Source organism: Trachypithecus francoisi, unplaced genomic scaffold (assembly GCF_009764315.1).
Source record: "Trachypithecus francoisi isolate TF-2019V2 unplaced genomic scaffold, Tfra_2.0 Lachesis_group12, whole genome shotgun sequence".
NCBI classification, from domain to species: domain Eukaryota; kingdom Metazoa; phylum Chordata; class Mammalia; order Primates; family Cercopithecidae; genus Trachypithecus; species Trachypithecus francoisi.
In genome coordinates, this window is record NW_022681457.1 from 92,184,180 (window position 1) to 92,210,798 (window position 26,619).

Here is a 26,619-nt window from a genome sequence, read left to right on the forward strand (position 1 = left end):
CATTTAAAAATGGCATTTAAGGCCGGGCGCAGTGGCTCAAGCCTGTAATCCCAGCAATTTGGGAGGCTGAGACGGGCGGATCACGAGGTCAGGAGATCGAGACCATCCTGGCTAACACGGTGAAACCCCGTCTCTACCAAAAAATACAAAAAGCTAGCCGGGCGAGGTGGTGGGCGCCTGTAGTCCCAGCTACTCGGGAGGCCGCGGCAGGAGAATGGCGTAAGCCGGCCGGCGGAGATTGCAGTGAGCTGAGATCCGGCCACTGCAGTCCAGCCTGGGCGACAGAGCGAGACTCCGTCTCAAAAAAAAAGAAAGGCATTTAAAAATACAGTAAAATAGATGGTGCCTCTCCATATACAATGAAATTCTATCAAGCTTCACTGTGATAACTTGCAGAAGAGGCCTTTATGAAGTTCAGCTCTTTACTTCAGATATTTAGATTTTACCTTTAGAACTAAAACAATGCTTCTCTAATTTAGCTGTAATTTTGGAATGTTTCATAATTTAGGCAGGGGAGAAGTTTTTTGGTTTTTTTGTTTTCTGTTTTTTGTTTTTTGTGACAGAGTTTCACGCTTGCTGCCCAGGCTGGAGTGCAACGGCACAATCTCAGTCCACCGCAACCTCTGCCTCCTGGGTTCAAGTGATTCTCCTGCCTCAGCCTTCCGAGTAGCTGGGATTACAGGCATGCACCACCACGTCGGACTAATTTTGTATTTTTAGTAGAGATGGGGTTTCTCTGTGTTGGTCAGCCTGGTCTCAAACTCCCAACCTCAGGAGATCCACCCGCCTCAGCCTCCCAAAGTGCTGGGATTACAGGTGTGAGCCACCGTGCCCAGCCCAAAGGGGAGAAGTTTAAACTTTGTATATTAGGAGAAAATTTGTCTTGAAAATATCATATAAACGAGAAGCAAAAATGTTCAACGTACTTAAATAATTTGTTCAAATAGTTTTATATTTTAAATTTACATATAAATAACTTGACATAAAAACATACCAATAGGTACTGTAGGGACATTACTTAGCACTATTTGAAAATCTCTAGATCAAGATATTATATGTTGTTGAAAATGATTCAATTCCTCCTTTCATACTTTCTAATTCTGATTGGCTTATTTTTATAATTACTGCCAACTGGTAAGGTTTGACTTCTATTCTTTGCCATTTCAGGAGACATACAGTGAGAGAATGTTGAAAGAGAATTGTTTAAAATCAGACCCTGTCCAGTCATCAGCTTTCTCTCTCAAACTTTCTGATCTTAATTTCCTCATTTGTAAATCGGATAGTATCCACCTCACTGATTGAGAAAATATGTGAGAGAGTACTGTATAAGTAATATAGCACTACATAATATTAGAAATCACTCAAATATGGTAAGAATCTCCTAGTTTATTTTCCTTTTTTTTTTGGGAGGGGGTTTCTCTCTTGTTGCCCAGGCTGGAATGCAATGGTATGATCTTGGCTCACTGCAACCTCTGCCTCCCAGGTTCAAGCAATTCTCCTGCCTCAGCCTCCCGAGTAGCTGGGATTATAGGCATGCGCCACCATGCCTGGCTAATTTTGTATTTTTTAGTAGAGATGAGGTTTCACCATGTTGGCCAGGCTGGTTTTAAACTCCTGACCTCAGGTGATACGCCTGCCTTGGCCTCTCAAAGTACTGGGATTATAGGCGTGAGCCACCGTGCCTGGCCTGTTTTTCTTTAGAGAGATGGATAACCATATTGACAGATCGTCTTCACAAACTGCCTTGACTTTTAGGCAACATTAGTTTCCTGCTTTAAGAAAATATCTGCATTTAATCTTTGGTCAGCCTCTACTTTCATTTTTTTTTGTTGTTTGTTTGTTTTGTTTTTAACAATACTGAGAGTAATTTTAACCTAATGATAAAAATGTCAATATGAATGATTTCAAACATTTTAGTCTTCTTCCACCTTAAACGTTCAGGATATCAGAGTAATGACAGATTGTTTCAGATCTCAAATTAATACAAAGACTAATTTGTCTAGTCAGGTGGGTTGCCAGATCCTTAAATGTGCTCTTAACTGGTTTCCTGTGATATTAAACATTGGTTGTATATGTGTTTTTGAAACACCTTGAAATTGTCTTAAAGTTTGGATGTGATGAATTTATTTAAAGTATTTTCTTTGAAAAAAGTTTGCTAAGTAGATCTTCCAATATTAAAAGAAAAAGGGTATCTCTGTAATAAAGTAAGAGGATTGTAATGAAAGTAAGAGGATAATTGTTCATCCATCATGCCAACTCAAGCTAGTTCTTTCTTTCCAGTGCAGCAACACATTTTAGGGCAACAAAGTTCAGAATGGATACAATGGCCTGTTCAGAAAGCATGCAAGTTATATCAGATCATTTCTTTAAAGTCAGTATGATAAATTTGTTAACTAGACTCCGACCACAGAAAGAGAGAGATACAGGAAGTCAATGTAAATTGCAGACATGCCAGCTCTGTTGTTTCACATTACAGCTACCTAATGTTGGGCTTAATTTCTTTTTCTTCTTCTTCTTCACTATCATCAACCTGTTGGATGACCAGATCAGCAGACCCATCTTCTACAATCTCCACATAGGATCTATTCTCATCTTCACTCAAGTGCCATCTGGAATCCTTATCTCCATCTGATGGGGACATAAGATGTTGTTCAGCTTCCAAGTCAATGGGGAGGCTGTCTATGCCAAATTCTGCAAGACACTCATTACACAGTCTGTAGCGCCTGGTTCCCTCCTGTACCACTTGCCCTGTTAGATCTGTCACATGACGTTTACATTTTCTGCAGATGAGTTTACATGCCTGGTGAATCTGTGTAGAGATTTAAATAGTGATAAAAGTGATTTTTCAAAAGCAGGACAGTTTGATATTTTAGGTACCAGTTCATAAACTTAAGATGTTCAAAGCCATGCATTAAACTCAAATTAACATCTATTATTAGAAAAAGATCAAGGGTTTTAGTGGCAAATTGATGTCACAGAAATATTAAACATCAGCTTTCTCTAAATAGTGGCTATCATGTTTTTTATTATTAATATTACATAATAATTTCACTTATCCCTTAATCCAATAGCATTTGGGTATCTGAACTAACAACAGGATACTTCCTATGATAATAATAATTGCAAACACTTACATGCACCATGCACTTATTTATTTATTTATTTATTTTTATTATTTATTTATTTTTGAGACAGAGTCTCACTCTGTTGCCCACGCTGGAGTGCAGTGGCGCAATGTCAGCTCGCTACAACTTCCGCCTCCCGGGTTCAAGCAATTCTCTTGCTTCAGCCTCCTGAGTAGCTGGTATTACAGGCACACGCCACCATGCCCAGCTAATTTTTGTATTTTTAGTAGAGATAGGTCATGTTGGTCAGGCTGGTCTTGGTCTGGCTGTTGGTCAGGCTGGTCTTGAACTCCTGATCTTGTCATCCGTCTGCCTCGGATGCCCACAGTGCTGGGATTATAGGCGTGAGCCACTGTGTCCAGCATACTTTTTATTTTTAAGATAGGGTCTCCCTCTGTCACCCAGGCTGGGGTGTAGTGGTGACCATGGCTCACTGCAGCCTCAACCTCCCAGGCTCAAGCAATCCTCCCATCCCAACCTACCAAGGAGCTGGGATTACAGATGCATGCCACCACACCTGGCTAGTTAAAACAAAAAAAAAAATTTTTTAGAGAAAGGGTCTTGCTATGTTGTCCAGTCTGAACATATCTTAATTTGAGGTGGTGGTGGGGGTGGAATCTCTCTTGTTTTGTGTATTAATTTTTTGTTATTTTACTAGAGAAAGATAAATATTGTAAAAATTTAAATGTATCAATATTTTAGATAGAAGGAGTACTTGCCATTTTTATTAATAAAAGATCTGGTGGAGAGAGGACCACACAGGGATTGGAAGGCTTGGGGTTCTAGTCATTTACTATCTTCATCACTTATTAACCATGTATCTTGGAGCAAGTAATTTTTTTTTTTTTTTTTTTTTTTTTTTTTGAGACGGAGTCTCGCTCTGCCGCCCAGGCTGGAGTGCTGTGGCCAGATCTCAGCTCACTGCAAGCTCCGCCTCCCGGGTTCACGCCATTCTCCTGCCTCAGCCTCCCGAGTAGCTGGGACTACAGGCGTCCGCCACCTCGCCCGGCTAATTTTTTTGTATTTTTTAGTAGAGACGGGGTTTCACCGTGTTAGCCAGGATGGTCTCGATCTCCTGACCTCGTGATCCGCCCGTCTCGACCTCCCAAAGTGCTGGGATTACAGGCTTGAGCCACCGCGCCCGGCCGGAGCAAGTAATTTAAAACATTATATAAACCTGCTTTAGGGTAACAGTTAAAATATTTAACTGGTAAGATATGGGCACCACCCAGACAGATGAGAAACCTGACTAATTCTACTGGACACTCGTCATAAACAACTACTATGGTGCTGCTTCTACGTATCAGCCTAGTATTATCTTTGCTTGCTTCCTATGGCTAATGGGAATATCACTCACAGGGCTAACATGAGGACCAAATGAGTTAACGTGTGAAATGCTTTGGTAAACAGTTGTAGTTGAGGAATAATTAGGTATTATAATTAGTAATAAACAACTTTGTTCAACAGCTGTCAGAACAGTAGATTATGGGTTCTAATCTAAAAATCATAAAAATTAATTGTATAGGCCGGGCACGGTGGCTCACGCCTGTAATCCCAGCACTTTGGGAGGCCGAGGTGGACGGGTCGCTTGAGGTCAAGAGATCGAGACCATCCTGGCTAACACGGTGAAACCCCGTCTCTATTAAAAATACAAAAAAAAAAAAAACCAATTAGCCAGGCCTGGTGGCGGGTGCCTGTAGTACCAGCTACTCGGGAGGCTGAGGCAGGAGAGTGGCCTTAACCTGGGAGGTGGAACTTGCAGTGAGCTGAGATCGCACCACTGCGCTCCAGCCTGGGCGACAGAGCAAGACTCCATCTCAAAAATAAATAAATAAATAAATAAAGTCAGGACAGTGTAGAAGTAGGCCACCAAACACAGTAAAAATATCCAAGAAGCTGGACACGGTGGTCCACACCTGTAATCCCAGCACTTGGGAGGCCAAGGTGGTTGGATCACTTGAGGTCAGGAGTTCGAGACCAGCCTGGCCAACATGGTAAAACTCCATCTTTACAAAAAAAAAAAAATACAAAAATTAGCTGGGCATGGTGGCACATGTCTGTAATCCCAGCTATGCAGGAGGCTGAGGAAGGAGAATCACTTGAGCCTGGGAGGCAGAGGTTGCAGTAAGCTGAGATCGTGCACGCCACTGTACTCCAGCTTAGATGACAGAGTGAGACTCCATCTCAAAAAAAAAAAAAAAAAAAAAAATCCAAGCAAGCTAATATAGTCTGGTAAAATACGTAGGAAAACGTATGTAACTACCACTAGTACAGTTATTATCCTGTGCATAGCTGTTGACATATTAATCAGTAAACACTGAAAGTACACAATTTGAATGAATCCTGATTTCTCCTGAGATAGTAATATTATGTGTACTAGATTGGGCATGGTGGCTCACACCTGTAATCCCAGCACTTTGGGAGGTGGAGGTGGGTGGATCACTTGAGGCCAGGAGTTCAAGACCAGCCTGGCCAACATGGTAAAACACTGTCTCTACTAAAAATAAAAAAAAAAAAAGTAGCTGGGTATGGTGGCGTGTGCTTGTAATCCCAGCTACTCGGGAGGCCAAGGCAGGAGAATCTCTTGAACCCAGTAGGTGGAGGTTGTGGTGAGCCGAGATCATGCCACTGTACTCCAGCCTGGATGACAGAGCGAGACTGTCTCAAAAACAAAACAAAACAAAAAACTATGGGTATCAAATGTGGTACTGTTTTTGTTACAAGCTCTGATACAGATTCATGTCCATCCCTCCAAAATATATATCTTCTAACTCTATCCACTGAAATAGTGTAAAAGAAATGACACCTCCATAACAATGACTGCCCAGACTTTGAGCTCTAATTTCACTTTCCATTAAAGGAAATGGATTGAGAAATGGCTGGTTCCAGCTCTGTCGTAGGGAAAGTACAAAGTGAGTCTTGGCCTCTTTTGGAGTCAGAGAACAAGGACACTTTCAAAATTTAATGGAGTTGTGACAAAAGGAGACAAGAGCCAGTGTCAAGGTAGAGACTGTTCAATGGATAAAACTGAAAATTTGAGTATCAAAAAGAATAATAATTGTGGATCCAGACATAATAAACCAATACAAATTCCTGAGACCATCTGATATCTAAAAATATAAGACCAGCAGGTGTGGTGGCTCCGCCTGTAATCCCAGTACTTTGGGAGGCCGAGGTGGATGGATCACTCGAGGTCAGGAATTCAAGACCAGCCTGGCCAACATGGTGAAACCCCATGTCTACTAAAAATACAAAAACTAGGTGGGCACCTGTAGTCCCAGCTACTTGGGAGGCTGAGGCAGAAGAACTGCTTGAACCTGGGAGGCAGAGGTTGCAGTGGGCCAAGATTACGCCATTACATTCCAGCCTGGGCAACAGAGCAAGACTCTGTCTCCAAAAAAAAAAGAAAGAAAGAAAGAAAGCAGGTGTAGTGAAGACCCTCTTTGGTTGGACAGCAGCAACTAGACTGAGATCCTTCCAGACAAGGATTCAGTAATCACTGGTAGATGCTGAGTATCTGCAGTGGTGATTCTGACCTAGACACTTAAAACATTTACACAGTTTACATGATCTTTGGCTCTGAACAGACCGGTATATAAAAACATGTTAGACTAAGTGAATTAAAACGGAAATATAAAATTACCATGAAAAGAATATACCCCACTTCAAGGTCTAAAAGGACAATAAAAATCAATATATATAATTATGCTTTATGTGCAAAGTAAAAACACTAAGTTGGAGGAATTTTAAATATGGTAGAGTTGTGTGAAAATATTTCCCTCAGCAAATGAGGTGATCCTAAAGCCCATAAATGCACTTTTTTTTTTTTTTTTTTTTTTTTTTTTTTTTTACACAGAGTCTCACTGTGTCATCCAGGCTGGAGTGCAGTGGCTTGATCTTAGCTCACTGTAACCTCCACTTCCCGGGTTCAGGCAATTCTTGTGCCTCAGCCTCCTGAGTAGCTGGGATTACAGGTGTGAGCTACCACACTGCACTAATTTTTGTATTTTTGGTGGATGGGGTTTCACCATTTTAGCCAGGCTGGTCTTGAACTGAACTGGCCTCAAGCCATCTGCCCGCCTTGGCCTCCCAAAGTGCTGGGATTACTGGTGTGAGCCACTGCGCCTGGCCAAATGTACATATTTCTTAAGAAGTAAAATGATGGGTCAGGTGCGAGGGCTCATGCCTGTAACCCTAGCATTTTGGGAGGCCGAGGCAGGTGGATCACTTGACCCCAGGAGTTTAAGACCAGCCTGGGCAACATGATGAAATCTCATCTCTACAAAAAATACAAAAATACAAAAATTAGCCTGGTGTGTTGGTGCAGGCCTGTAGTCCCAGCTACTCAGGAGGCTGAGGAGGAAGGATAATTTGAGCCTGAGAAGTTGTGGCTGCAGTGAGCTGAGATGGTGCCACTGCACTCCAGCCTGGGCAATAGAGAGAGACCCTGTCTCAAAAAAACAAAACAAAACAAAACAAGGCCGAGCGTGGTGGCTCATGCCTGTAATCCCAGCACTTTTGGGAGGCTAAAACAGGTGAATCACCTGAGGCCAGGTGTTCGAGACCAGCCAGGCCAATGTAGTGAAACCCCATCTCTACTAAAAATACAAAAATTAGCCGGGCGTGGTGGCACACCCCTGTAATCCCAACTACTCAAGAGGCTGAGGCGGGAGAATTGCTTGAGAATTGGAGGCAGAGGTTGCAGTGAGCTGAGATTGTTGCCTGGGCAACGAGTGAAACTCCATCTCAAGAAAACAAAAACTCCATCTTAGCTAACACAGTGAAACCCTGTCCCTACTAAAAATACAAAAAAAAAAAAAAAAGAAAGAAATTAGCTGGGCATGGTGGCAGGCACCTGTAGTCCCAGCTACTAGGGAAGCTGAGGCAGGAGAATGGCGTGAACCCAGAAGGCAGAGGTTGCAGTGAGCCGAGATCGCGCCACTACACTCTAGCTTGGGTGACAGAGCGAAACTCCATCTCAAAACAAACAAACAAACAAAGAAAACAAAAAAGAATTAGTAAAACGATGAAAAAAGTCATACATACTGTTCGAAAATGGCTACTTAGATGGTCTAGTCTGCCAAATCTTTTTCCGCAGGCTTGACATGGATAGGGCCTTTCTCCTGTATGACAGCGAAGGTGGCGCTTTAGGTCTGCCTTCCGCTTCACCACATGTGTGCAGTACGGGCACTTGAATCGCATCCGGGGCAGATCATCTGTCAAGAGATGCTTTGATTAAATCATTGCAAAGTTCATAACAACAATTCTAATAACAGAAAGAATCCAATCCAACCCCACTGGAAATAAGAAAGAAAAAAATAAACTTAAAAAAATTATGAAATAAAAAGAATGTACAAAGAGTTGGTGAGCCCAAAAAACAACAGATGAAAGAAATTTTATTAAGACTAGATTGTCAATGTAATTCTAAGTATAGAACTTTAACTTCAAGGTCAGGAGATCAAGACCATCCTGGCTAACACGGTGAAACCCCGTCTCTACTAAAAAATACAAAAAACTAGCCGGACGACATGGCGGGCGCCTGTAGTCCCAGCTACTCGGGAGGCTGAGGCAGGAGAATGGCGTAAACCCGGGAGGCGGAGCTTGCAGTGAGCTGAGATCCGGCCACTGCACTCCAGCCCAGCCACAGAGCGAGACTCCGTCTCAAAAAAAAAAAAAAAAAAAAAAAAAAAGAACTTTAACTTCAGTATTTGATATATTTAGAAAGTTGGGTAAATTCGGCCGGGCATGGTGGCTCACGCCTGTAATCCCAGCACTTTTGGGAGGCCAAGGCGGGCAGATCATGAGATCAGGAGATTGAGACCATCCTGGCTAACACAGTGAAACCCCATCTCTGCTAAAAAATACAAAAAATTTGCCGGGCATGGTGGCAGGCGCCTGTAGTCCCACCTACTAGGGAGGCTGAGGCAGGAGAATGGTGTGAACCCAGGAGGTGGAACTTGCAGTGAGCTGAGATGGCACCACTGCACTCCAGCCTGGGCGACACAGCGAGACTCTGTCTAAAAAAATAAATAAAAAATAAAAAAAAGCAAGTTGAGTAAATTCAGACTGATACAGACTGCCATGCTTTTTTTTTTTTTTTTTTTTGGGATGGAGTTTCACTCTGTCGCCCAGGCTGGAGTGCAAGACACAATCTCCACTCACTGCAACCTCTGCCTCCTGGGTTCAAGCAATTCTCTTGCCTCAGTCTCTTGAGTAGCTGGGATTATAGACACGCACCAGAACGACTAGCTAATTTTTGTGTTTTTAGTAGAGACAGAGTCTCACCATGTTGGTCAGGCTGGTCTCGAACTCCTGACCTCATGATCCGCCCGCCTCTACCTCCCAAATTACTGGGATTACAGGCGTAAGCCACTGCGCCCGGCCCGCCATGTTTTTTTTTTTTTTAATTTAATGCAGTAGGGTCATTAGATTTTAAATGTAAAATAGTACTATATTTTAAAACTGTACACAATTTCAAAGTAAAAGTATTTAATATTTAAGCTTTTTTCTTGGAGGAAAATCACTTGAGGTCAGGGGCTTGAGACCCGCTTGGCCAACATGGTAAAACCCCATCTCTACCAAAAATAAAAAAATTAGCCAGGTGTGGTGGCGCATGCCTGTAATCCCAGCGATTTGGGAGGCTTAGGTGGTAGAATCGCTTGAACCCGGGAGGTGAAAGTTGCAGTGAGCCAAGATTGCGCCACTGCACTCCAGTGTAGGCAACAGTGTGAGACCCTATCTCAAAAAAAAAAAAAAAAAAATATTGTTCAATTTAGGTATGACAATAGTATTGTAGTTTTTTTCTATACTATTTTAAGGACACATTCTGAACGATTTACAAGTGAAAACATATGATGTCTGAGATTGGTTTAAAAGTAATAAAGGGAGTGGGTTAGGGATAAGGATACAGACATGAGACAGGCCATGAGTTGGAGGTTGTGGGACTAGGTCATGGATGCATGGAGGTTAATTATACCATTTTCTTTTTACTTTTGTATATGTTTGAAACTTATCTAAAATAAAAATCAGGCTGGACACAGTGGCTCATTCCTGTAATCCCAGCACTTTGGGAGACTGAGGTGGGAGGATCATTTTAGGCCAGGAGTTCAAGACCAGCCTGGGAAATATAATGAGACCCACCATCTCTACAAAATAGCAAAATAAAATAAAATAAAATAAATATGTAATCTATATCTTACAACCTTGAGGAGTTTCATTTTAATATAATTTTCCTTTAAATTTACATGGAAACTATTAAGCAAATTTGTTAACTGATTAATTGGGGGGAAAATTGTATGATATGCATTTCTTATCCCTATTCTCTACTTCCAGAGTGAGGGAGGATTATTCTGAAACTGTCAATTTACATGATCTTTCTGCGTTTTACTATTATCATGAAAATGAGATGTGTCTCATGTTATACATTGGTCCACGGTAGACTTACAGGATCAGTGTCATGGGTTGTATGTGAGGTGTTCTTTTTTGGGTGGGAGATGGGCTCTATGTTTCCTCTGCTGGTCTTTTAACTCCTGGGCTCAAGTGATGCTCTGCCTTAGCCTCCCCAGTAGCTAGGACTACAGGCATTCCTTAAAAAAAAAAAATGATGTGTTGGGCGCAGCAGCTCATGCCTGTAATCCCAGCACTTTGAGAGGCCAAGGAGGCCAGATCACCTGAGGTCAGGAGTTCAAGACCAGCCTGGGAAACATGCAGAAACCCTGTCTCTACTAAAAATACAAAAAATTAGCTGGGCATGGTGGCAGATGCCTGTAATCCCAGCTACTTCGGAGGCTGAGGCAGGAGAATTGCTTGAACCCGGGAGGCGGAGGTTGCAAAGAGCCGAGATTGCGCATTGCACTCCAGCCTGGGCAACAAGAACAAAATTCCGTCTCAAAAAAGAAAAAAAAAAAAGCAATGTATTTGTATCTTTTTTTTTTTTTTGAGATGGAATCTCCGTCACCCAGGCTGGAGTACAGTGCCGTGATCTCGGCTTACCACAACCTCCACCTCCCGGGTTCAAGCAATTTTCCTGCCTCAGCCTCCTGAGTAGCTGGGATTACAGGCATGTGCCACGCCCAGCTTATTTACTTTGTATTTTTAGTAGAGACGGGGTTTCACCATATTGGCAAGGCTGGTCTTGAACTCCTGACTTTGTGATCCGCCTGCCTCATCCTCCCAAAGTGCTGGATTACAGGCGTGAGCCACCGCGCCCAACCTGTGTTTGTATCTTAATAAGCTAAATATTCCTCTGAGTAAATACACAGAAAAAAAAGACTATTTAAAAGTGAAAATATGTGTCTTAGAGAATGAACTATTTAGAAAAGAGCTTTAAACATTTAAGAGTAATCTAACCACCCATAGATACAGGTTTGAAAAATCATGGGTTTTGACCCTTAGTACTCTTATTATTTTGACTGTCATTATATTTATTCAATATTATTTTGAAAAAATTTAAATCCACGTTTTATGAAACAAATTTCTTCTTCATTTTTTTTTTTGAGACAGAGTCTCGTTCTATTGCCCAGGATGGAGTGCAGTGGCGCAATCCCAGCTCACTGCAACCTCTGCCTCCCAGGCTCAGGTGATTCTCCTGCCTCAGCCTCCTGAGTAGCTGAGACTACAAGTGTGCACCACTATGCCTGGCTAATTTTTTTTGTTTTTTGAGAAGGACTCCCGCTCTGTCACCCAGGCTGGAGTGCAGTGGCGCAATCTCAGCTCCCTGCAACGTCCGCCTCCTGGGTTCAGGTGATTCTCCTGCCTCAGCCTCCTGAATAGCTGGGATTACAGGTACATACCACCATGTCCCGCTAATTTTTTTGTACTTTTAGTAGAGACGGAGTTTTGCCATGTTGACCAGGCTGGTCTTGAACTCCTGACCTCAGGTGATCTGCCCACCTCAGCCTCCCAAACTGCTGGAATCACAAGCGTGAGCCACCACGCCTGTCCTTACTAAATAAATTTCATTACAGAAATAGAACTTTTGAAAAAAATCACTTGCTTCAACTGCTTAGAGCACCTGAAACTAAGGGTGTTTTGACAGAAGACCGATTTATATAGCACTTTAGAACCTGGATGAGGGGACTTATGCTCTTCTTGGGTACCTGGAAAACTTTTGGATGTGACATCAGATCCTTGACCGTACTGATAGCCAACAGGAGGAGAGTCCATTTCAGCATCAATTTGTGCTTGTTCTTCAGACTGGGAAACATGGCTGGAAGAATTAGATGTTCGTGCTTCTCGTTTGCTTGACTCATAATGAGTAACTTCAGAAGGCTGTGACAATCTCAAATGTTTGGTCTTTTTAATGGACTCTTTCCTTGGTTCATGCTTGGCCAAGGGTTGTTGAGTATTCTTCTGGGAGGCTGGATGAAAATTATACTTATTCCAAGATTTTCCACTTATTATACCTGTTCCTTGCTCTGGGCTTAGGTGAGAACGTGGAGAACTGCTTCCTTCTTGCCAGCCACCACTATAAAAAGAGGAACGTTCTACACCATTAGAATTGGCATCTTTATCTGAGAGACTGAAATAGCGATCTTTTTCTTTCTCACTAATGTCTAAGGAAGATTTAATAAAAGTCTTACATACACTTATGACATCAGTCATCTGAAGGAAGCTAGCAGCCGACATCACTTCTATAACATTCTGACCAGTAAGAGACAGTTTGCCAGAATATACGAAGTCCAAGATAACTGTAAAAGTGTCAGGGGAGAAAGCCTGAAATGTAGCTGTGGTTGGCTGACTTGTCTCCTTTGAATTCTGAGAAAGAAGCATTTTAAAGTAGCCGCTACTAGCAAATAATACATTTCGATGTGCTTTGAAGACCTTCCCTTCAACTAGAATACTGCAGTCACAAAATACATCTTGCCTGCGCTGCTCGTTCAGTTGCTGCAGGAGGTGAGACTGATGAGAGGAGATCTCCATTCTGAAGAGGAAAAGACATGTGTGGTTACCAAAACCTACATTACAATTATTTTATTTTGTTTTGAGACAGGATCTTGCTCTGTTGCCCAGGCTGCAGTGCAGTGGTGTGATCAAAGCTCACTGTGGCTAGGCACAGTGGCTCACTCCTGTAAGCCCAGCACTTTGGGAGGCTGAGGCAGGGGGATCACCTGAGGTCAGGAGTTCGAAGTCAGCCTGGACAACATGGTAAAACCCTGTCTCTACCAAAAATATAAAAATTAGCTGGGTGTGGTGGTGGGTGCCTGTAATCCCAGCTACTTGGGAGGCTGAGGCAGACGAATTGCTTGAACCTGGGAGGCAGAGGTTGCAGCGAACCAAGATTGCACCACTGCACTCGAGCCTGGGCCACAGAGCAAGACTCTATCTCAAAAAACAAACAAATACCCAAAAAACAAACAAATAAAAAACGCTCACTGCAACCTTAAACTCCTGGTTTCAAGTGATCCTCCTACCTCAGCCTCCAAGTAGCTGGGACTACAGGTGTGCACCACCATGCCTGGCTATTTTTTTTTTTAATAGAATTAAGGTGTCGCTACATTATCCCAGCTGGTCTCTAACTCCTGGACTCAAGCAATCCTCCTGCCTCAGCCTCCCAAAGTGAACAATCCTTTTCTTTTCTTTTTTTTGAGACAGAGTCTTGCTCTGTCGCCCAGGCTGGAGTGCAGTGGCTGGATCTCAGCTCACTGCAAGCTCCGCCTCCCGGGTTTACGCCATTCTCTCGCCTCAGCCTCCCGAGTAGCTGGGACTACAGGCGCCCGCCACATCGCCCGGCTAATTTTTTGTATTTTTTTAGTAGAGACGGGGTTTCACCGTGTTATCCAGGATGGTCTCGATCTCCTGACCTCGTGATCCACCCGTCTCGGCCTCCCAAAGTGCTGGGATTACAGGCTTGAGCCACTGCGCCCGGCCGTGAACAATCCTTTTCTAAGGTGAGTCAACTAAAATAATAATCAGAAGCCTCTTTTATTCCATTAAGAACTCTTTCTTGTTGGAGAATATAATTGCCAAGACACAGAAGATAATAGGTTTCAACACATCACTTAATACTAGGCTGTTTGCCGGGCACGGTGGCTCAAGCCTGTAATCCTAGCACTTTGGGAGGCCGAGACGGGCGGATCATGAGGTCAGGAGATCGAGACCATCCTGGCTAACACTGTGAAACCCCGTCTCTACTAAAAAATACAAAAAACTAGCCGGGCGACGTGGCGGGCGCCTGTAGTCCCAGCTACTCGGGAAGCTGAGGCAGGAGAATGGCGTGAACCCGGGAGGCGGAGCTTGCAGTGAGCTGAGATCCGGCCACTGCACTCCAGCCCTGGCAACAGAGCGCGACTCCGTCTCAAAAAAAAAAAAAAAAATACTAGACTGTTATTGCCTGGGCGCGGTGGCTTATGTCTGTAATCCCAGCACTCTGGGAGGCTGAGGTGGGCAGATCACAAGGTCAAGAGCCAAAGATCATCCTGGCCAACATGATGAAACCCCGTCTCTACTAAAAATACGAAAATTAGCTGGGCGTGGTGGTGCATGCCTGTAGTCCCAGCTGCTCAGGAGGCTGAGGCAGGAGAATCGCTTGAACCTGGGAGGTGGAGGTTGCAGTGAGCTGAGGTCACAGCACTGCACCCCAGCCTGGCAACAGAGCAAGGCTCTGTCTCAGACAAAAACAAAAACAAAAAACAAAACAAAAAAAAAACCGAGACTGTTACTAGATTTTTTAGAAAATTACTTGTTTTATTAGCAAAATTTATTGAGCTTCTTTTTTTTTTTTTTGAGACAGAGTCTTGCTCTGTAACCCAGGCTAGAGTGCAGTGGCGCGATCTCAGCTTACTGCAACCTCCACCTCCCAGGTTCAAGCGATTATCCTGCCTGAGCCTCCCGAGTAGCTGGGATTACAGGCACCCACCATTGCGCCCACAATCGTGCCCAGCTAATTTTTGTATTTTTAGTAGAGATGGGGTTTCACCATCTTGGCCAGGCTGGTCTTGAACTCCTGACCTCGTGATCCACCTGCCTTGGCCTCCCAAAGTGCTGGGATTACAGGCGTGAGCCACCATGCCCAGCCTTCTTCCATTTTTTAAATATAGAGATGAAGTCTCACTATGTTGCCCAAGCTGGTCTTGAACTCCTAGGCTCAAAAGATCCTCTGGCCTCAGCCTTCCAAAATACTAGGATTACAGGCATGAGCATGTTCAATAAATCAGGCCTTTTACTATATGTTGAGCCAACACATTTGATTTTTGCCTTCATGTTGTTTTTAATCTAAAAGGGTTATCAGACATTAAACAAAGACTCCAGCCCAGGGTGGTAGCTCATGCCTGTAATCCCAGCACTTTCGGAGACGGAGGCAGGAGGACAGCTTGAGCCCAGGAGTGAGAGAATAGGCTATTCAACATAGCAAGACCCTATCTCTACAAAAAAAAATATATATAGATAGATAGATATCTTTTAATTAGCCAGGTGTGATGAAGAGCACCTGTAGTCCTAGCTATTTAGGAGGCTGAGGCAGGAGGATCACTTGAGTCCAGGGGGTGGAGGCTGCAGTGAGCCATGATCACAACACACACTGCACACCAGCCTGGGCCACAAGACTCTGTCTCTAAAAAAGTTAAATTAGGCCGGGAGTGGTGGCTCACACCTGTAATACCAGCACTTTGGAAGGCTGAGGCAGGTGGATCACTTGAGGTCAGGAGTTCAAGACCGGCCTGGCCAACATGGTGAAACCCCAATTTCTACTAAAAATACAAAAAAAAAATAATTAGTTGGGCATCGTGGTGCACACCTGTAATCCCAGTTACTTGAGAGGCTGAGGCAGGAGAATCGCTTGAACCCAGGAAGTGGAGGTTGCAGTGAGCCGAGATTGCACCACTGCACTCCAGCCTGGGCGACAGAGTGAGATTCCATATATATATGTGTGTATATATATATGTGTGTGTGTATATATAGAGAGAGAGTTAAATTTAATTAAATTCAACAAAGACTTGTATGAAGTTACAATGACAAGTTAAGTGCTAAGAAAGCAAGAAGGTGCTATGAGTAGTACAAAGGGGCTATGAGTAGTATCCTAGCTTAGACTGAGATGGAGAAGGTTGGGGATACCTCTTTAGAAGTAACATTTAAACTGAGACCTCAAAGGTGAGCAGGAATTAGCCCGGTAGAGTGAGGAGAAAAATTTCTGGCTCCAGCAAAATAGTGGTGAAAACTTTTCTGCCACAAATCCCTAGAGATGCTGGATAAAATACAGCTGAAGTTTTTTTAAAGATGTGGCTGAGCTTGCAAGAAAGATGTAGAAATCCCTAGATGCCAGCTAAGCAGAGGCAGCACAGCCTGAGCTGTGGGCCAGTAATGGCTAAGGGACTAGGTCCTTACCAGTACCAAACTCTGATCTATTAGAGCTGACAGCTGGGAAGTTAGAACCCTCTGAGGACCACAACCTTAGTGAAAAGGAACTAAAAATTCTGACTAAGTCCAATGAGAAGGTAAAGAAAGTTTGTCTTTGCAGGGCCCTGGGTATGGAAAAAAAGGCCCTACGTGAAATACTGAAGCCCAGTGGTTTGCCTTGTGAGATTCTGGAGACCAGATTTACTTTACCTGCTTGGTGTGGGAAATCTCAACCTGAAAAATTAACATAGGCCGGGCACAGTGGCTCATGCCTGTAATCCCAGCACTTTGGGAGGCTGAGATGGACAGATCGCTTGAGCCTAGGAGTTCGAGATCAGCCTGCGCAACATGGTAAGATCCCCATCTCTATAAAAATAAATAAATAAATAAATAAATAAATAAATAAAGTTTAAAAAAAGAGAAATCAACCTGAAAATTGGTCCCAGGCTGGTAGTGCCTTCAGGGCACCTTGCAGAAGCAAATGTGACATTGCTCAGGAAGGGTGGGTCTCTGAACCCAAGCCAGGTAGAAATAAGCTGTGCTTAAGCTGAATTCAAAATCATTCCCCTCTGTACACAAAGTGGGTAATTTTTTTTTTTTTTTTTTTTTTTTTGAGACGGAGTCTCGCTCTGTCGCCCAGGCTGGAGTGCAGTGGCCGGATCTCAGCTCACTGCAAGCTCCACCTCCCGGGTTCATGCCATTCTCCTGCCTCAGCCTCCTGAGCAGCTGGGACTACAGGCGCCCACCACCTCGCCCAGCTAGTTTTTTGTATTTTTTTTTTAGTAGAGACGGGGTTTCACCATGTTAGCCAGGATGGTCTCGATCTCCTGACCTGGTGATCCACCCGTCTCAGCCTCCCAAAGTGCTGGGATTACAGGCTTGAGCCACCGCGCCCGGCCACAAAGTGGGTAATTGCAAATATTGTACAAACATGATATCAAGTATCTCCTATCTTAAAAACAGAGGCCGAGCGTGGTGGCTCATGCCTATAATCCCAGCACTTTGGGAGGCCAAGGCAGGCAGATGACCTGAGGTTAGGAGTTCAAGACCAGTGTGGCCAGCATGGTGAAACCCCATCTCTACTAAAAGTACCAAAAAATCAGCCAGGCATGGTGGAGCGTACCTGTAATCCCAGCTACTCAGAAGGGTGACGTAGGAGATTTGCTTGACCCTGGGAGGTGGAGGTTGTAGTGAGCAGAGATTGCGCCACTGCACTCCAGTCTGGGCAACAGAATAAGACTGCACCTCAAACAAACAGGCTGGGCGCAGTGCCTCACACCTGTAATCCCAGCACTTTGGGAGGCTGAGGCGGGCGGATCACTTGACGTCAGGATTTCTAGACCAGCCTGACCAACATGATGAAGCCCCATCTCTACTAAAAATACAAAAATCAGCTGGGTATGGTGGTGGGCGCCTGTAATTCCAGCTACTCAGGAGGCTGAGGCAGGAGAATCGCTTGAACCTGAGAGGCAGAAGCTGCAGTGAGCCGAGATTGCGACACTGCACTCCAGCCTAGGCGACAGAGCAAGACTGTAACTCAAAAACAAACAAACAGATGTGCCAACAAAAACTTCCCCTTTGGCCTGGGTGACACGTCTCAAAAACAAAAAACACAAAAAACTTCCCCTTGATTTCACATCTACTTTTGGCTTCTATTCCATTTTTCTTTTCAACTCCCTTTACACAAAATTCATTGAAATGGTTTTGCTCGTTTTGTTTGTATTTGCTGTCTCCCTGTCTCTCTTGAACCCATTCCAATCAGGTTTTCATCACCATCCATCAAAACCACTCTTTTTTTTTTGAGTTAGAGTCTCACTCTGTCACCTAGGCTGGAGTGCAGTGGCGCGATCTCGTCTTACTGCAACCTCTGCCTCCTGGGTTCAAGAGATTCTCCTGCCTCAGCTTCCTGAGTAGTTGGGACTACAGGTGCGTGCTACCACACCCAGCTAATTTTTGTATTTTTGGTAGAGATGGGGTTTCACCATGTTGGTCAGGCTGGTCTCGAACTCCTGACTTCAGGTGATCTGCCCGCTTCGGCCTCCCAAAGTGCTGGGATTACAGGCGTTAGCCATCGGGCCTGGCCAAAACCATCCTTTTTATGGTTATCAGTAACTTGCATGTTGTCAAATCCAATGATCATTTCTTTGTCTTCATTTTGCCTACACAGTTGGTCATTGTCTTCATCCTAAAACACCTTTTCACTTGACCACCAGGACACTACTCCTTCATGGTTCTCCTACCTCACCGGCTACTCCTTCTCAGTCTCCTTTGCTGGTTCTTCTCTATTTTCCTAATCTACAGATTTTGGAATGTACAGGGTCTCAGGCCTCAAACATCTTCTCTACCTATATCATTCCCTAGTACTTAGGATCCCATCCAGGCTCATAGTTTCAAACATCAAGCAAGCAATCAGTTCTGCACTGACACCAGCGAGTTGTCCTGTAATTCAATTCAATCCCAACACTATGTAACTGGAAAGAGCATCAGATCTCAGAGGTTGAAGGCTCAGTCCCGTAAGGCATCCCCCAACTTCTGATGCCAATTGCAGGCCCCAGCTTGTTTTATGTGTGCTTCTGACTAGCCAGCTATAAACTGGTGTTCCCATAATGCCCTCCTTAAATTTGATTAATTTGCTAGAGTAGCTCACAGAACTTAGGAAAACACTTAAGTTTCTTGGTTTCTTATAAAGGATATTACAAGGATATAGATAAAGAGATGCATAGGGCAAGGCACGTGGGAAGGCGCTTGGAGCTTCCACGCCCCCCCCAAGTGCACCACTCTCCAGGAACCTCCACATGTTCAGCTATCTGGAAGCACTCCAAACCCAGGCCTTTTGGGTTTTATGGAAACTTCATTATGTAGGCATGAATGATGACATCATTCGCCATTGGTGATCAAATTAACTTTTAGCCTCTCTCTCCTCCCCATAGGCTGAGGGTGGGCTGAAAGTCCTACCTCCCTACTCCTGCTTGACCTTTCTGGTGGTCAGTCCCAAACCTGAAGCTACCTAGAGGCTGCCAGTCAGCCAGCAGTCAATTCATGAGCATACAAAAAGACATCACTTTGGAGATTCTAACGATTTAGTATACCAGGGAAGAGGGATGAAGACCAAACACATATTTCATAATATGATAGCATCTTTTTAAAAAATTATTTATTTTAAATAAATAGAGACACAGTCTCACTATGTTGCCCAGCCTGGTCTCAAACTGGTGGGCTGAAGCGATCCTCCTGCCTTGGCCTCCGCCTCCCTAAATGCTGGGATTACAGGCATGAGCCACCACGCCCAGCCAATCACAGCATCTTAACACGTGCAAAACCATATTTTTGTTCACCTCCAACCTAAATCTACCTTTCCTACAGTCTTATCCATCTTAGGAAACATAACTTCCATTCTACCAGCTGTTTAGATCAAAGACATTGTGTCATCTTTGACTCCATGTTGTTGGTTTCACCTTCAGAATAGCAAAATCCCACCACTTCTCTCCACGGCTGCTGCTGCCACCTTGATCCAAGTCACCATCACTTATCATCTAGAGGCTATTTGTTGAGATGGAGTTTTGCTCTTGTTGCCCGGGTTAGAGTGCAGTGGCGCGATCTCGGCTTACTGAAACCTCCGCTTTCAGAGTTCAAGTGATTCTCTTACCTCAGCCTCCTGAGTGGCTGGGATTACAGGTGCCCGCCACCACACCCAGCTAATTTTTGTTTTTTTTTTTTTTTTGAGATGGAGTCTCGCTTTGTTGCCCAGGCTGGAGTGCAGTGACACAATCTCGGCTCACTGCAAGCTCTGCCTCCCTGGTTCACACCATTGTCCTGCCTCAGCCTCCCGAGTACCTGGGACTACAGCCGTCTGCAACCACACCTAGCTAATTTTTTTGTATTTTTAGTAGAGACGGGGTTTCACTGTGTTAGCCAGCACGGTCTTGATCTCCTGACCTCATGATCCGCCTGCCCTGGTCTCCCAAAGTGCTGGGATTACAGGCGTGAGCCACTGCGCCTGGCCTAATTTTTGTACTTTCAGTAGAGATGGATTTTGCCATGTTGGCCAGGCTGGTCTCAGACTCCTGACCTCAACTGCCTGCCTTGGCCTCCCAAAGTGGCACCTGGCCCTAAAGGCTATTTTAATAGCCTCCTTGCAACTTCAGTCTAGTCTGAATACAGCAGCCAGAGAGATCCTTCTAAAACATAAGTGAAATCACATTACTCCTCTACACAAAACCTTCCAATGGTTTATCATCCAACTCCAAAGTTCTTCTCATAAGCTAAAATGCCCTATATGATCTGCATGCTTTCCATCCCAGTACTTCTTTAACCTCATCTCCACCATGCCTGGCTAATTTTTGTATTTTTATTATGTATTTATTTATTTTTCCTGAGACAGAGTCTTGCTTTGTCTCCCAGGCTGGAGTGCAGTGGCACAATCTCAGCTCACTGCAACCCTGGCCTCCTGGGTTTGTGCAGTTCTCCTACCTCAGCCTCCCAAGTAGCTGGGATTACAGGCACCTGGCTAATTTTTGTATTTTTAGTAGAGATGGGGTTTCACCATGTTGGCCAGGCTGGTCTCAAACTCCTGACCTCGGGTGGTCAGCCCACCTTGGCTTCTCAAAGTGCTGGGATTACAGGCATGGGTCACCGCACCCAGCACCGATTTTAGTTTTAATAGAGTCAAATTTATCAATCAGTTAATGGTACACTTCTTCTGTATTGTAAGAAATCCTTTCCTATCTCAAAGACATAAATAATTTTTTAAAGTTCTGTTTTTCACTTTTAGGGCTTTAATTTACTTAAATTTATTTTGTAAATTGGCCTCCCAAAATGCTGGGATTACAGGCATGAGCCTCCACACCCAGCCTTCCCCACTAATTTGTAATGGTACTACTGTTATACATCTAGTGTCCATAATTCATGGATCTATTGATGAAATTTTTATTCAGTTCACTTTCTCAATTTGCCTGTCTCTGCACCAATACCTCACAGTATTATCAAAACTTTAAAATGAGTTGCCCCACCTCCTCAAGTTTTTTTTTTTTTTGAGATGGGAGTCTCACTCTCTGTTGCCCAGGCTGGAGTGCAGTGGTACAATCTCGGCTTACTGCATCTTCCAACCTCCGAAGTTCAAGCGATTTTCCTGCCTCAGCCTCCTGAGTAGCGGGATTACAGACACACGCCACCATGCCTGGCTAATTTTTGTATTTTTAGTAGAGGTGGGGTTTCACTATGTTGGCCAGGCTGGTCTCGAACTTCTGACCTCGTGATCCACCCACCTTGGCCTCCCAAAGTGCTGGGATTACAGGTGTTGAGCCACCAGGCACGGCCTCAAGTAACATTTTTTTCAAAAATGATGTTGACTCTTCTACCTCATAAACATTAGCATCAGTTTGACAAGCTTCATTATTGAACTTCTAGATTTATTTAGGGGAGAATTCACATCTTTATAATGTTGAGTCTCACCATCCATGAACATGGTATAATTCTCCATTTATTCAGGTATTTCATACTCTTCAATGTTATTTTCTCTGTTAAGATCTTACATATTTTTGTTAGATTTATTCCTACTGCTCATAGATTTGATTGCTATAATGAATGGGCACTTTTTTTCCTACTGCATTATTACTGGTTTATAGGCATACTATTCATATTTGTATATTAATCTGGTATGTAGCAACCTCTCTTATTAGCTAAAGTCTCTTATTAATTCTAATGGTTTATCCAAAGATTTTCTGAGTCCAGGTGCTATAGCTCATACCTATAATCCCAGCACTTTGGGAAAACAAGTTGGGAGAATCACTTGAGCCCAGGAGTTCAAGAGCAGCCTGGGCAACATAGGGAGACTCTGTCTCTACAAAAATAAGAAAATAGCACATATCTGTGGTCTTGGCTACTTGGGAGGCTGAGGTAGGATTGCTTGAGCCCAGGAGGTTGAGGCTGCAGTAAGTTACTGCACTTCAGCTGAGCCTCAGAGCAAGACCCTTCTCACAAAAAAAAAAAAAAAGAAAGAAAATAACCCAAAGATTGTCTGAAATATTCTTCGTAGATAATTATGTGTCTGCAAATAAGGAGTTTTATTTCATGTAGTTCCATTTTTCTGCCTCATTTCTTATGTTTGTCCTACTGCATGGGCTAGGATCTCCCATAAAGTATGGAACAGAGGCCATGACAGCAGGTGTCATTTGCTGAATGGAAACACTGCTAAAATTTAACTATTAATAATGATGCTTAGGCTGGGCATGGTGGCTTACATCTCTAATTTGGACACTTTGGGAGGCCACGGCAGGAGGATCACTTGAGGCCAGGAGTTTGAGACCAGCCTAGGCAACAAAGTGAGATTCTGTCTCTAAAAACAAAACAAAACAAAACAAAAGTAGCTGGGCATGGTAACATGCACCTGTGGTCCCAGCTACACGGGATGCTGAGGTGGTAGGATCCCTTGAGCCCAGGAGGTCAAGGCTGCAGTGATCCTTGTTTGTGCCACTGCACTCTAGCCTAGGCAACAGAGACAGACTCTATCTCAAAAAAAAAAAAAAAAAAAAAAGAATGATAACGTTTAGTACAGGAATTCGATTGGTACCCTTTGTTTTCAATTTGCTAAAACTTAAAAAATCATAAATTAGAGCTAAAATGTATTAAATGTTTATTCTGCATTTATATGTTTTCCCCTCTTTGTATATTAGTTTCCTAGGGCTGCCATTAACAAAGTACCGCCGGGTGCGGTGGCTCAAGCCTGTAATCCCAGCACTTTGGGAGGCCGAGACGGGCGGATCACGAGGTCAGGAGATCGAGACCATCCTGGCTAACACGGTGAAACCCCGCCTCTACTAAAAAATACAAAAAAAAAACTAGCCGGACGACGTGGCGGCGCCTGTAGTCCCAGCTACCCGGGAGGCTGAGGCAGGAGAATGGCGTAAACCCGGGAGGCGGAGCTTGCAGTGAGCTGAGATCCGGCCACAGCACTCCAGCCTGGGTGACAGAGCGAGACTCCATCTCAAAAAAAAAAAAAAAAAAACAAAGTACCACAAACTAGGTAACTTAAAAAAATATAATTTTATTGTCTTGCAATATGGAGGCTAGAAATCCAAAATTAAATTGTCAACAGGACCATGTTTTTTCTGAAACCTGTAAGGGAGGAATCCTTCTTTATTTCATTCTATCTTCTGGTGGCCCTAGGTGTTCCTTGGTTTGAAGCAGCTTATCCCCAATCTCTGCCTCTGTCTTCATATGGCCATCTTCTCCCTGCGTGTGTGTCTCTCTATCATTACAAAGTATTCTGTCCTCCTTGGTCAGGTGTGGTGGCTCACACCTGTAATCCCAGCACTTTGGGAGGCCAAGGTAGGTGGATCACTTAAGGTCAAGAGTTCGAGATCAACATGGTGAAACCCTGTGTTTAGTAAAAATACGAAAATTAGCTGGGCATGGTGGCAGGCAACTGTAATTCCAGTTACTCAGGAGGTTGAGGGAGGAGAATCGCTTGAACCTGGGTGGCAGAGGTTGCAGTGAGCCAAGATCCCGCCACCACACTCCAGCCTGGGTGACAGAGTGTGACTCTGTTTCAAAAACAAAACAAAACAAAACCCAAAGTATTCTCTCCTCACATCTTCACACTGTCTTCTCTTAAGGACACCAGTGATACTGGATTAAGGGCCCACCCTACCCTAGTGACCATTTTAATTACATCTTCAATAGCCTTATTTCCAAATAAAAGACTGTAGATTAGGACTTAATCATATCATTTTGGGAGAACAAATTTAACCCACAACAACCTGTTAAAATGGTATATTACATTAATGGATTTCTTGGATGATGAATGACCTTTGTATTACTGGAATAATCTAATCCAGTCTTTACCTATGAGTAAGACTATATTAATGCCTCACCATCTGAACTCCCACCCCAGACCACCATCAGATTCAGTCACTTAACCTGATTTTTTTTTTTTTTTTTTTGAGACAGGGTCTCACTCTGTCACCCAGGCTGGAGTGCCAGTGGCACAATCTTGGCTCACTATAACCTCTGCTTCCCAGGTTCAAGCAATCCTCCCACCTCAGCCTCTAGAGTACCTAGGACTACAGGCGTGCACCACCATGCCTGGCTAATTTTTTGTATTTTTAGTAGCGATGGGGTTTCACTATGTTTCCCAGGCTGGTCCCAAATTCCTGGGCTCAAGCAATCTACCTGCCTCAGTCTCCCAAAGCGTTGGGATTACAGGAGTGAGCCACTGCACCTGGCCTGAGTGGTTATTTTAGAAATACATTAACTACTACTCAGTACTGTATGGAAGTTATAAATATGAACATATATAGAGATGAAGACCCTATAATGAATTAGTTCTCAAGGAGTTCTGTCTATAATGAAGTTTCTTCCATGTTTAATATAGGCCAGGTTCTACTAGTAATGGGCTTCAAAATCCCAAATCTCCCAGAAATTATTAAATAAAAAAGACTGAGTCACTTAGCTAGGGATTGGACCTTCACATTATCATTATGTGCCCCAAGACCCAGCTTTTGCTGAGTGCTTATATGACCTTGTTTCTGGAGTACAGACAAACCCAGGATACTGCGCTAACAGAGACATAATATATGCATGGTTATGTCGGACAAGTGTGAAACAAGACATCTGGGAATATTGCTACGGAAGCATTAAATCAATGCTTAATCTTTTACAGGTTGACTATCCTTTTTTTTTTTTTTAGAGACAGAGTTTCACTCTTGTTACCCAGGCTGGAGTGCAATGGCATGATTTCACCTCAACATCCGCCTCCTGGGTACAAGCGATTCTCCTGTCTCAGTCTCCCGAGTAGCTGGGATTACAGGTATGCGCCACCATGCCCAGCTAATTTTTATAGTTTTAGTAGAGACGGGGTTTCTTTTTTTTTTTTTTTTTTTTTTTTGAGACGGAGTCTTGCTCTGTCGCCCAGGCTGGAGTGCAGTGGCCAGATCTCAGCTCACTGCAAGCTCCGCCTCCCGGTTCACGCTATTCTCCTGCCTCAGCCTCCCGAGTAGCTGGGACTACAGGCGCCCGCCGCCTCGCCCGGCTAGTTTTTTGGATTTTTTAGTAGAGATGGGGTTTCACCGTGTTAGCCAGGATGGTCTCGATCTCCTGACCTCGTGATCCGCCCGTCTCGGCCTCCCAAAGTGCTGGGATTACAGGCTTGAGCCACCGCGCCCGGCCGAGACGGGGTTTCTTCATGTTGGTCAGGTTGGTCTCGAACTCCTGACCTCAGGTGATCTGCCCGCCTCGGCCTCCCAAAGTGCTGGGATTACAGGCATGAGCCACCGTGCCCAGCCAGGTTGAGTATCCTTTATCCAAAATGCTTGGGACCAGAAGCATTTTGAATTTCATATTTTTTTTGATTTTAGAATATTTGCATTATACTTAGGTTCAGCATCCCTAATTGGAAAATGCAAAATCCACAATGCTCCAATGAGCCATTTCCTTTGAGCATCAGGTTAGTACTCAAAAAGTTTTAGATTTTGAAGCATTTCAGATTTCGAATTTTCGGGTTAGGGATACTCAACCTGTACTAGCATATCCCCTTGGTTAAAATATAATAATTCCTCTGTTCTCTTTGAGACAAGGTAGTTGGGTCATGACTACATTTTTTTGATACGATAAATAATGCTTAATATGGTTTGGCTGTGTCCCCACCCAAAATCTCATCTGGAATTGTAATCCTCATGGGTGGGACCAGGTGGAGGTAATTGAATCATAGGCGCAGTTTCCCCCATGCTGTTCTCATGACAATGAGTGAGTCTCACGAGATTTGATGGTGTTATAAGCATCTGGCATTTCCTCTGCTGGCACTCACTCCATCCTGATGCCCTATAAAGAAGATGCCTGCTTCTCCTTCACCTTCTGCCATGATTGTAAGTTTCCTGAGACCTCCCCAGCAATGCAGAACTGAGTCAATTAAACCTTTTTCTTTTATGAATTACCCAGTCTCAGGTACTTCTTTGGATTAGTGTGAGAACAGACTAATATGATGCTGCAACAAATATTTTTGCAGGCCAGGCACGGTGGCTCACGCTTGTAATCCCAACACTTTGGGAGGCTGAGGTGGGTGGATCACCTGAGGTCAGGAGTTTGAGACCAGCCTGGCCAACGTGGCAAAACCCCGTCTCTACTAAAAATACAAAAATTAGCCAAATGTATTGGCATGCACCTGTAA

General features: G+C 43.8%; 1 protein-coding gene across 6 annotated transcripts in view; it reads right to left on the reverse strand.

Annotated features, from left to right (window-relative positions):
- Positions 1–931: 931 nt before the first annotated feature.
- ZBTB8A (zinc finger and BTB domain containing 8A) overlaps positions 932–26,619 on the reverse strand; it is a 71,713-nt gene continuing 46,025 nt past the window's right edge. For 5 of the 6 annotated variants that reach the window (XM_033227267.1, XM_033227270.1, XM_033227268.1 and 2 more), the window contains 3 exons: positions 12,224–13,047; positions 8,172–8,341; positions 932–2,809 (listed from right to left, as the gene is read on the reverse strand). In XM_033227267.1, the coding sequence (XP_033083158.1) occupies positions 2,477–2,809; positions 8,172–8,341; positions 12,224–13,046 (1,326 nt within the window). In that variant the 5' untranslated portion in view covers position 13,047 and the 3' untranslated portion in view covers positions 932–2,476. The remainder of the gene's footprint in view (positions 2,810–8,171; positions 8,342–12,223; positions 13,048–26,619) is intronic. The other variant, XM_033227273.1, reaches the window with a different exon arrangement.